Source organism: Haliotis rufescens, unplaced genomic scaffold (assembly GCF_023055435.1).
Source record: "Haliotis rufescens isolate VD_foot unplaced genomic scaffold, xgHalRufe1.0.p SCAF_8, whole genome shotgun sequence".
In the NCBI taxonomy this organism is placed as follows: domain Eukaryota; kingdom Metazoa; phylum Mollusca; class Gastropoda; order Lepetellida; family Haliotidae; genus Haliotis; species Haliotis rufescens.
The window spans coordinates 44,472,638-44,484,992 of NW_025964372.1; the positions used below are offsets into that span (position 1 = coordinate 44,472,638).

General features: G+C 44.9%; 1 protein-coding gene across 1 annotated transcript in view; it reads right to left on the minus strand.

Annotated features, from left to right (window-relative positions):
* Positions 1-12,355, minus strand: part of LOC124151931 (protein mono-ADP-ribosyltransferase PARP14-like) — a 35,753-nt gene that overhangs the window by 22,933 nt on the left and 465 nt on the right. The window contains exons 2-8 of the mRNA XM_048389696.1: positions 7,999-8,286; positions 7,337-7,612; positions 4,161-4,213; positions 2,903-3,139; positions 2,219-2,434; positions 1,647-1,698; positions 362-457 (exon numbers count right to left, since the gene is read on the minus strand). Of these exons, the coding sequence (XP_048245653.1) occupies positions 362-457; positions 1,647-1,698; positions 2,219-2,434; positions 2,903-3,139; positions 4,161-4,213; positions 7,337-7,612; positions 7,999-8,286 (1,218 nt within the window). The remainder of the gene's footprint in view (positions 1-361; positions 458-1,646; positions 1,699-2,218; positions 2,435-2,902; positions 3,140-4,160; positions 4,214-7,336; positions 7,613-7,998; positions 8,287-12,355) is intronic.

Below are 12,355 nucleotides of genomic sequence, written 5' to 3' on the forward strand. Positions count from 1 at the left end.
CGTGTACGTGTGTATGTGCGTGTGCGTGTGTGTGCGCGTGTGTGTGTTCATGTGCGTGTACGTTTGTGTGCGTGTGTGTGTTTATGTGCGTGTACGTGTGTGTGTGCGTGTGTGTGTGTGCGCGTGTGTGTTTGTGCGTGTGAGTGTTTATGCGCGTGTGCGTGTGTGTGTTTATGTGAGTGTACGTGTGTGTGTGTGCGTGCGTGTGCGTATGTGTGTGCGTGCGCGTGTGCGCCCATATACTGGTAAGCCCGTTGATAGATCTTGCAAGACAATACCATGTTCGTTCAAAAGAAGGGTACATTATAATTTAATGATTTTTAGTGATATATTTATTAATGACATATAACTGCAGACACACCTGATCCTGGTTGTGTGATGTATACAATCACGTCGGCATCTTCCTGCTTCGCATCACCCAGAATAACTTCCAGTTGGATACTTCCTATCATGATAACTGTGAACAAAATGAGAAAGTGACATAATTGTTCTTTGTGCGTTTCTTGTTCAACGTTTCACACAGCAATATGACGACGGCCTGTAACATTAAACCTGGGCCATACCCGTGAAGATTCGGGTTAGAATAGATCTTCAGCAACCCATGCTTGTCGTAAGAGGCGACTATGCTTGTCATAAGAGGCGACTAACGGGACCAGGTGGTCAGGCTGCATGTCATCGTATCGCCATTGCGTAGATCGATGCTCATGATGTCAATCACTGGATTACCTGGTCCCGACTCGATTATTTATTCCTCAAATATAGCTGGAATATTTCTGAGTGCGGCGTCAAACAACAAACAAACAAAACAGTCAAACTAGCGATTGATCATCTGAACAACGTCACACGCTGTCGGGGAACGATGGCACGCAATGGACCAAATCACAAACTCTGACAACCCATTCCATGTGACCGTCTCGATCAAGTACAGGCTGCTCAGGACCAATTCTAGTCCATGAACAAACCATATGTGTCTGTCATCATTTGAATGAACTCTTTCTGAACGCTATTTAATTAGACTGAATAATCGAATGTCAGTCACAACACAACGAAATGCAATTAAACTCAGTAATCTCCAGAATCCCTCCCAAGCCCCGAAGCGCTCCCTATTTGACGGTTGCTGTTGGAAAAGAAAGACCAATACACAATAGAAATTCCTTATTTGTTAATTGGATTTGAGAGTGAGTGAGTTTGATTTTACGCCGCTTTTAGCAATATTCCAGCAATATCACGGCGGGGGACACCAGAAATGGGCTTCACACATTGTACCCATGTCGGGATTCGAACCCGGGTCTTCGGCGTGACGAGCGAACTAGGCTACCCGACCGCCCCTAATTGGATTTGACGATTTGACTGGATTTTTTTGGTTTTGTTCGGAGTTTCAATGCATATTAACAACCTGTTCTTATTGACGTATTCAAGGAATCAACTTCGCTATTGTGGATGGTGGGTGTGTGCCTAAAGTAAGGATGCTGATTTTTCTGGAATCGCACTATTGTTTTTAAATTATGTTTTTTTCACATCTTACAAATCTTTAATCAGGAATTTGAACAAACATTGATGTACTACGTCTACATCTTACGACGTTCAGTACTAAATTTACATTAACATCTCAAGTATTGTATGTCCAGAAAAAAATTGCATTTTACCTTCGCGCCCGATGAAAATACGGTTCATTTCTTGCAGTTTTCCTCTAAGTGCCTGCAAGTAAAGTGTGCAATGTACTGTTAGATTCCTCATCAATAACTGTAATGAAGCACCTTCAGGTAATGTGGGAAATGTTCTGTTGGACTCCTTATCCACAAATTAAGTACCTTTAGGTAATCTGTGAAATTTACTGTTGCGCTGCTTTGTTGGAGAGAGTGAGTGAGTATGGTTTTACGCCGCTTTTAGCAATATTCCAGCAATATCACGGCGGGGGACACCAGAAATGGGCTTCACACATTGTACCCATGTCGGGAATCGAACCTGGGTCTTCGGCGTGACGAGCGAACGCTTTAACCACTAGGCTACCCGACCGCCCCTTGTTGGAGAGAAAGGATGCTTTAAGGCATACAATGCTTTCTTTGGAAGGTGGCGTCAGAGCCGAAGCCAATGCTGAAGCCGAAGCCATTATTAAACAAATGTTGTAGAACAACAACTTAGTCCAGGGTACAATTCCTTATTTGAATCAGAATATTAAATTGCCGGGTCATAAATACATAACTGTCAAGTCAAATACCTGGAAGAGACGGTGTTTGGGCGGCTCAACAATAACAAACACTTCAAGACCTGAGCCCATGTCAGAGGTGATCTCACTGTACACACCCATCAGCAGCTCCACCACCGTGGAAGGGGGATAACCCAGCTGACCGGTGCCTAGGGCTGGAAGGGCAATTGACTTGAAGCCTCTCTGTGTGGTCAGCTGAAGACACTTGAGCAGAACTGTCCTCAGTGTCTGTTGAAGGCAACACTGATTATCATCTGTACAGCCTTCTATGCTTGCGCGCTATCTCTCTCTCTCTCTCTCTCTCTCTCTCTCTCTCTGTGAATATATCTACGTTTCTGATCAAACTATATTAACCTGCATATTTACATGCCTTTAGGTACCCTAAATCCATTTATACATCCCCGTTTTGACATTTCAAATCTGTATATCTACTCATACCAACTCATCCACAATTCTGTGTATTTATCTGTCCTCTGCCAACACACGCAAACAAATGCAGATGCAACCGCACACACAGACACACACACACATATCTTCATGCGTTACGTGGCTATATAAGTGTGCAATTATCTAGAACGAATCGAGACCTTATCACATGCACATTTCAATCACTACTTCTGCTGTAACTGACACGCCCATGTAAATAAATGGTAAAATGAAGACTGTAAAAAACAGAATGACAAAACACGTTCTCACGGATATACAGTCTCCATGGTAATCTCCGTCAAAGCGGGACAGACAGGCATGCAGGATCAGAGAACAATGAAGACGTCCCGGCATGGCGTCCACGACATCGCCGACTCGCACCCCGTGTGGGTACCGCCCATCTAGGCTTGTTTGCAGGTCAGGCCCTGCCATCGCCGAGACGACACGGGAGAGAGAATCTTTATTCAGATCAAGATCGGGGGACACCGATGTGACAAGGACATCCGCCTTTAAATGACAGTTTCAAAAGGTAAGGTATGCAATCAAACGGGAACATCTCAAATGCAAAAGTGGGCTACGATTACACATATGTTTATTATTTTGAAAATATGTTTATTACTTTGAAAATATGTTTATTATTTTGAAAATATGTTTATTATTTTGAAAATTTGTTTATTATTTTGAAAATATGTTTATTATTTTGAAAAGTAGTTGACGTCACTGTTTATGTTCAAAAGTACGCTTTTACCCATATATATATATATCTTGATTGATATATCTATCAATCTATATCTATCTATCTATCTATCTATCTATCTATCTATCTATCTATCTATATCTATATCTATATATATATATATATATATCCATGCATTTTTTGGAATTATCTCATATGGCATTGATATCATTTTAGATATCACCGCCACATCATTGGCACCGCATTGGCACCTCATGAACACAGATGGCCAACAGTTCTGTTTCAAGTCATATGACACAAAGAGGCAGGATTAAGACGTCCACGCCATCGGTTAACCTGTGGCAATTATCCGAAACAGATTCCGCTGACGTTAAAGGCAAAATAGCGGTAAAAATTATATGAATGAATCACTCAAAATCAGTGATGACACCAGGTGTTCGCGAAAAGGGTAAGCATGTCTTGCCCCACCTGGATCATCCGCCACTTACACTATTTGCACACAAAGGTACATGTATGTGTCTGTTGACTAACGCTGCACAACATTACTCCTGCAGGTAAACAAACCTGACAATCAAGTGATGGACCAGACCAGTCACACGATAACACATTTACTGATACTGTTGAAACTTAAAACGATATGTTAACTTAAAGAATAGTCATATTTCCATAGAGCGGTTACAAACCCAGAAATTTGATACTCAATTTTGATTATTTACAGAATCAGTATGTCACTTGGAAAACAGAAATAGATGTAAATAAAAATGGCTCTGCCGTTATCCAAATGTTTACATATAACCAGCTCTTCCATATCAAACAGTTTGGATACAATACCTTTGTATGTATAATGTTCCCGCTCAGCAAATGCACGTTGAAGTTTTGTTTATCTGAAGAAAACACTTCATATGAAATCATGCACATTGTGCTTCAGTAAACTACGGTTATAACGAACTCAAAGGGACCACTAATTTTAGTTCGTAATAACCGTAGTTCGTTATAAGCATATATACAGCATATATACAACAAATGGCGGGACTAAAAATAAGTTCGTTATATCGGTCAGTTCGTTATAAGCGTGCTCGTTTTAAACGTAGTTTACTGTATAGTTCTAGTAAACGACAGAAAATATATATGTATTATGAAAAGCCTATGTTATCTGTCAAATAATGAATATTGCTGCCTTGTTATTGCTTTAACATTCATATCTTGATTGCGTAGAAGTGTTTTTAACTCCACTTCCAACCTTATTACTGGGGTCTGTCGATTTTCGAGTCTTCGCCAGTCAAATCAGTGGTTAATAGCATGGGTCACTCGAAAAGATTTGTGACAGATTGTACAATCCGATCCCCATCGTAATCAGCTGATAGCATGGGGAATTAACGAGTTCATATAAGCCAGGTAAGATGAAATATTCTTAATGAGAATGCACACAGAGGGACAAACATGTTGCACTTGGAACCTGAAAACCTCTTGGGGAGACTAGCGCTGAGTCCTGGCGACTTTAAACTCTATGGGTAGATATGCACAGTCTACTGGCATCCTGATATTCACATGGGGTATTGACAATATGAAAGTGATTGAGTGAGTTTGGTTTATAGCCGTTTTTAACATTATTCCAGTTATATCACGGTGTGTCAGCTTAATGTGGGAGGAAAGCCCGAAGCAATGCAGGTCTCAGATGTTTACCACTTTGGTGAAACCCACGAGCACGGGTATGGTGCTGACAAACCTAGAAACATAATCGGTGCAACCGGGATTCGAACCCACAATCATAGGTTTCTGGCGTGCCCAAGGGACGCAACCCTGCACAGCGAATCGCGGCGCCTTAGACGACTGGGCCATCCGTGCCCCTACAATGTGAAAGCCACACTGAGAAGATGAAAACCATAGTTGGAGACAAGAACAGGATATTGACAACTTGAAAACTAGGCCTACCCCGAGAGAGACACTACACTACTACGTACTGACTACCTGGAAGCCACACGTGGAGACACGCATGGAGTGCTGACTACCTGGAAACCACAGGTGGAGACAAGCATGGAGTGCTGACTACCTGGAAACCACAGGTGGAGACAAGCATGGAGTGCTGACTACCTGGAAACCACAGGTGGAGACAAGCATGGAGTGCTGACTACCTGGAAACCACACGTGGAGACAAGCACGGAGTACTGACTACCTGGAAACCACACGTGGAGACAAGCATGGAGTGCTGACTACCTGGAAACCACACGTGGAGACACGCACGGAGTACTGACTACCTGGAAGCCACACGTGGAGACAAGCATGGAGTGCTGACTACCTGGAAACCACACGTGGAGACACGCACGGAGTACTGACTACCTGGAAGCCACACGTGGAGACAAGCATGGAGTGCTGACTACCTGGAAACCACAGGTGGAGACAAGCATGGAGTGCTGACTACCTGGAAACCACACGTGGAGACAAGCACGGAGTGCTGACTACCTGGAAGCTACGCGTGGAGACAAGCATGGAGTGCTGACTACCTGGAAACCACACGTGGAGACAAGCATGGAGTGCTGACTACCTGGAAACCACACGTGGAGACAAGCATGGAGTGCTGACTACCTGGAAACCACACGTGGAGACAAGCATGGAGTGCTGACTACCTGGAAGTCACACGTGGAGACACGCATGGAGTGCTGACTACCTGGAAACCACACGTGGAGACAAGCATGGAGTGCTGACTACCTGGAAGCTACGCGTGGAGACAAGCATGGAGTGCTGACTACCTGGAAACCACACGTGGAGACAAGCATGGAGTGCTGACTACCTGGAAGCTACGCGTGGAGACACGCATGGAGTGCTGACTACCAGGAAGTCACACGTGGAGACACGCATGGAGTGCTGACTACCTGGAAACCACAGGTGGAGACAAGCACGGAGTGCTGACTACCTGGAAGCCACACGTGGAGACACGCATGGAGTGCTGACTACCTGGAAGCCACACGTGGAGACACGCATGGAGTGCTGACTACCTGGAAGCTACGCGTGGAGACACGCATGGAGTGCTGACTAACTGGAAGCTACGCGTGGAGACACGCATGGAGTGCTGACTAACTGGAAGCTACGCGTGGAGACACGCATGGAGTGCTGACTACCTGGAAGCTACGCGTGGAGACACGCATGGAGTGCTGACTACCAGGAAGTCACACGTGGAGACACGCATGGAGTGCTGACTACCTGGAAACCACAGGTGGAGACAAGCACGGAGTGCTGACTACCTGGAAGCCACACGTGGAGACACGCATGGAGTGCTGACTACCTGGAAGCCACACGTGGAGACACGCATGGAGTGCTGACTACCTGGAAGCCACACGTGGAGACACGCATGGAGTGCTGACTACCTGGAAGCCACACGTGGAGACACGCATGGAGTGCTGACTACCTGGAAGCCACACGTGGAGACACGCATGGAGTGCTGACTACCTGGAAGCCACACGTGGAGACACGCATGGAGTGCTGACTACCTGGAAGCTACACCTGGAGACACGCATGGAGTGCTGACTACCTGGAAGCCACACGTGGAGACACGCATGGAGTGCTGACTCCCTGGAAGCCACACGTGGAGACACGCATGGAGTGCTGACTACCTGGAAGCCACACGTGGAGACACGCATGGAGTGCTGACTACCTGGAAGCCACACGTGGAGACACGCATGGAGTGCTGACTACCTGGAAGCTACACCTGGAGACACGCATGGAGTGCTGACTACCTGGAAGCCACACGTGGAGACACGCATGGAGTGCTGACTACCTGGAAGCCACAGGTGGAGACAAGCATGGAGTGCTGACTACCTGGAAGCCACACGAGGAGACACCCATTGAGTAGTTAGAATATGAACCCTACCACGAGAGACACGACACTAGTGCGTACTGACAACCTGAAAGCCACACATGGAATACTGACTACCTGGAAACGTCACCGTCCGGACTAATGGGGATCACTGTACAACGATCTCACGAATTATTCCCAGTATACCGACACAAACCTGTCACAACCTCCTCCATACTGATGCTACACTGGTGTTCCAGCTGGACCTTCTTGAGAAACTGTTGAACCTCTGACGATTTCACTATATCCCCGAGACCCGGTCCTCTGAGTGGGAAGGTATTTGTTGCCAGGTAAGACGCCACTGGCGTCCTGATGCCATCCAACACTGGCGGGAGATACGGTCGCAACTGCTGGGCCGAGGACAGTGAGGATGGTTCCGATGACTGGTAAGGTGGAGCTGTTGGCATCTGTCGTGGTTCAACTGGTATATTTCCTGATGGGAAGTATAGGTTTGTTAGAAAGCCTAGTATTGCCAAACAGTGAATAACTGTTTGAGTTGGTGAGTAAGTAAGAAAACTTTATGCATAATAATTTCTGGTTTATTGCATATAGTGACTTTTCGATGGAGGCTGGTGGGGGATTTTGTATGGAATTTAGATGTATATTTTTTCATTTACAGCTACAAAACCAGATATTTTATTTATTTATTAGGGAGGCACCTGCAACGTCATTTTTTTGTGGCAGGCAAGTTCTTTTTTCTTCAACAGTCTGAAGCATAATATATTATTAAATGTTTTTCGATATAATCACAGACTCACTCATTCACACACTACACCAGCAAACACAAGAATTCACATTCGTACTAAAGTGTACACGAACCGTTGTTGAAAAGTTGTAAGTCTGGATAAAGCCTTGGTGTTGCTGCAGTGTTGACTGTAGCCATCTGTAGAGTGTCCTGGTGGTTGAGCCAATTATCACGATCATTGTCAACATGACAAGGTGCAAAGCCAGCGTGAGGTTCGAGGTCATAGGATGCCATCAGACGCGACAGAAGCAGGGACTCAATTTCATCTATCGGAACCTTCTCACTAAGGGTTCTGTTTCGGTTTGCCATCACTTCGCAATGGACAGCTTGTATCAGGACTCCATATCCAGCGGAAACATTTCCTGAAATAGAATACGACATATTATATGTTTGCAATAATATATACTCTGCAAAAGAGAAACGAAAAAGTAGTCTTACCATAGATCGCTTGTCCAAATGAGAGTATCTGACCAAAACTGAAGTTACAAAATTACAAAAATAACTCCATTGGCCCCTAAAACCAACTCTCAGTAGCGCGTATGTCACCGTCGTCTCATGCTCCCAATAAGTGCCTGGGTGGTTGCCAAGGGAACAGTAAGAGCATTGCCGAATTTCTGCAGATTTGGCGAAGAACAGGGCGTCGTGAGAGGGCGATCTGCAGCTCGTTCCACGTGTGTTCGACAGGGTGGAGATCTGCAGACCGGGCTGGCCACTCCATGCGGACAATGGTTTCCTACTCTACGTAGGCACCAACGATCCTGGCACGATGAGGTCGTGCGTTATCTTCCAAGAGGATGAAGTCCGGTCCGATTGCATCGGTCTCACGTACACATCCAGAATGTCACCCCAGCAGCTGTAGCACATACCTGTAATCGTGCCCCGTTGTAGGACATGGAGATTGGTTCGTCCAGCTCTACTGACCTCACCCGAAATCATGAGTGAACCCACTCCATTGCGGTCATGTTTGGTTACGTTAGAACCCTGAAATCTGTCTCCTTGTCTACGCCAGTCGTGCACGACGACCTGTGACGTCTAGACAGTATCTCGACTCATCCGTAAAATATAATGGAACCTTGGTCTGTCCAATTGACGTGCCAATGACTGCATGCCTTTGCCCGTTCATCATGAAATTGAGGTACTTCAGGGGTGCCCCATCATTGTGTATTTGGATATTTTTCAATCCTTATTCGTTGGTTGAGTTTTTGATCTCATTGAAACTAGATCCTTAGCAGATTTTGATTTGTATACATGTACAGTGCAAACGTTTCACGTATGGCTACCCAAAGCATAGTTTACTCGAATCAATTGTTTACCTCGTACGCTACCACGGATTTGGAGAATATTAGATTCTATTGGTCAATCGGGGGTTTAAAAGCATAAATGATACCTCTGACTGAAACAGTTGATTTTTCTTTCGCATCACAGCGGAAGCTGATTTCCAGAAAATGACTCCTTTCTCAATCATTGTCATTTTGAAATAATGATACAATTATGGGTTACAGAATGCTGAGTTGCGGTTATTACAATCTTTAAAGAATGTGTGACTGGTCCATCGCTGGATTGTCTGGCCAATCGCTGGATTGTCTGTTCCATCGCTGTATTGTCTGGTCCATCGCTGGATTGTCTGGTCCATCGCTGGATTGTCTGGTCCATCGCTGGATTGACTGGCCAATCGCTGGATTGTCTGGTCCATCGCTTGATTGTCTGGTCCATCGCTGGATTGTCTGGTCCATCGCTGGATTGTCTGGTCCATCGCTGGATTGTCTGGTCCATCGCTGGATTGTCTGGTACATCGCTGGATTGTCTGGCCAATCGCTGTATCGTCTGGTCCATCACTGGATTGCCTGGTCCATCGCTGGAATGACTGGCCAATCGCTAGATTGTCTGGTCCATCGCTGGATTGTCTGGTCCATCGCTTGATTGTCTGGTCCATCGCTGGATTGTCTGGTACATCGCTGGATTGCCTGGTTCATCGCTCGCTGGATTGTCTGGTCCATCGCTGGATTGTCTGGTTCATCGCTGGATTGTCTGGCCCATCGCTGGATTGTCTGGTCCATCGCTGGATTGTCTGGTTCATCGCTGGATTGTCTGGCCCATCGCTGGATTGTCTGGTCCATCGCTGGATTGTCTGGTCCATCGCTGGATTGCCTGGTCGTTCGCTCGCTGGATTTTCTGGTCCATTGCTGGATTGTCTGGTCCATCGCTGGATTGTCTGGCCAATCGCTGGATTGTCTCGTCCATCGCTGGATTGTCTGGTGCATCGCTGGATTGACTGGCCAATCGCTGGATTGTCTGGTCCATGGCTGGATTGTCTGGCCCATCGCTGGATTGTCTGGTCCATCGCTGGATTGTCTGGCCCATCGCTGTATTGTCTGGTCCATCGCTTGGCCTATCGCTGGATTGTCTGGTCCAGTATCGCATGTGTGATGCCCCCGTCGTATGTCAAGAGAACCGCTGTGCGGCGTTGGGCAACAAACAACACCTGTTTCTCCAATACAAAGTGTGTAAGTGGCGTTTGTATAGATCGAGCAGGGCATACTTACCCTTTACGCGAACACCTGGTGTCATCACTGATTTTCAGTATCTAGTTATATAATTTTCACCGCTATCAGCCCTACGCCCGAATCTGTTTCAGCGGATAATGGAGACTATTCTCTGACGTTGACGTCATGTGTTTGTCAGCATCACGAACACTACTGCGGGTTTCACCAGCCTCACTTCGTGGTAATCTCACGAATCAAGTGAGTGAGTGCACGTGAGTTGGGTTTAACGCCGCTTTTAACAGTATTCCAGTTATATCGCGGCGTGTCAGCTTGATGTGAGAGGAAAGCCCGAAGTGATGCAGATCTCAGACGTTTACCACTTCGGTGAAACCCACGAACACGGCTATGGTGCTGACAAACCTAGAAACATAATCGGGGCGAACCGGGATTCCAACCTATAATCATAGGTTCCTGGCGTACCCAAGGAACGCAACTCTGCACAGCGAATCGCGGTGCTTTCGACGACTGCCCCCCCCCCCCCTCGAAGTCTGTCTGCAACATACACGTTTTCTCGTCGGTTTCACCAAAATTGTAAATGTCTAAGACCAGCATCATTTCAGACCTTCCTCCCACATGAAGCCGACACGACGTGATACAACTGGAATACTGCTCAAAGCGGCGTTAAACTAAACTCACTCACTCATTCTCCGTTTCCATTTCTTTTGGAACAATCCGGTTATACAGTTTGAAAGGCATGTTTATGAATGTAAATATATGTTTGTGAAACTTAATTTCACTTCATGTAAAATACGGACGAATGCCTATAAAGGTCGCAGATTTTGTTCAAAACAAATTGGAAAAACATTAATTTTGATGAAAAACTTCTGTGAGGTATCTTTGTTTATATTTACATAGATAGTAACCCTTTATCAGCAAACGAATCACGACAACGTCATTTTCCTGGAAGCGGTTGCAACGGTGTTTTGTAAGGCGAAAAAACAAATGCTAGTTGTTCACATACAGAGATCGATTCTATGTTTTTTATATATAAAAATGTTGTGTTGTACATCGTATTAGCAGGATTTTATATTACCATCGGAGACACCGATCAGTGTAAAGTAACACACCTTTAGTCATAAAGTTATAAAGTTATATCTAAATAGAAGTTTGTCTGCTTTAATTCATTCACATCCAATCATCAATCCTCTTATTCGTCATGACGTTGACATATAATGTATAACATCTACATGAATTACATTTATTGATCTAGCATTTTTAAACCGGTATATGTATATATCGTAGGCTAGTATGATGCTACCGCTTCGTGGATGCAGCGATAAGCAATACTCAGTCACTTATAACTCATGAACTCACTCAAAACCTCATAAACTCACTCATTAAAACTCACTCATAAACTAAATCATAACTCACGCAGAAACTCACTCATAAAAACTCACGCAGAAACTCACTAATAAACTAAATAATAAACTCACGCAGAAACTGACTCATAAACTTAATCATAAACTCACGCAGAAACTCACTCATAAACTAAATCATAAGCTCACGCAGAAACTCACTCATAAAAACAGACGCAGAAACTCACTAATAAACTAGTATGGCTAGTATGATGCTACCGCTTCGTGGATGCAGCGATAAGCAATACTCAGTCACTTATGACTCATGAACTCACTCAAAACCTCATAAACTCACTCATTAAAACTCACTCATAAACTAAAGCAGAAACTCACGCTGAAACTGACTCATAAACTAAATCATAAACTCACGCAGAAACTAAATCAGAAACTCACGCAGAAACTCACTCATAAAAACTCACGCAGAAACTCACTAATAAACTAAATAATAAACTCACGCAGAAACTGACTCATAAACTCACGCAGAAACTCACTCATAAACTAAATCAGAATCTCACGCAGAAACTCACTCATAA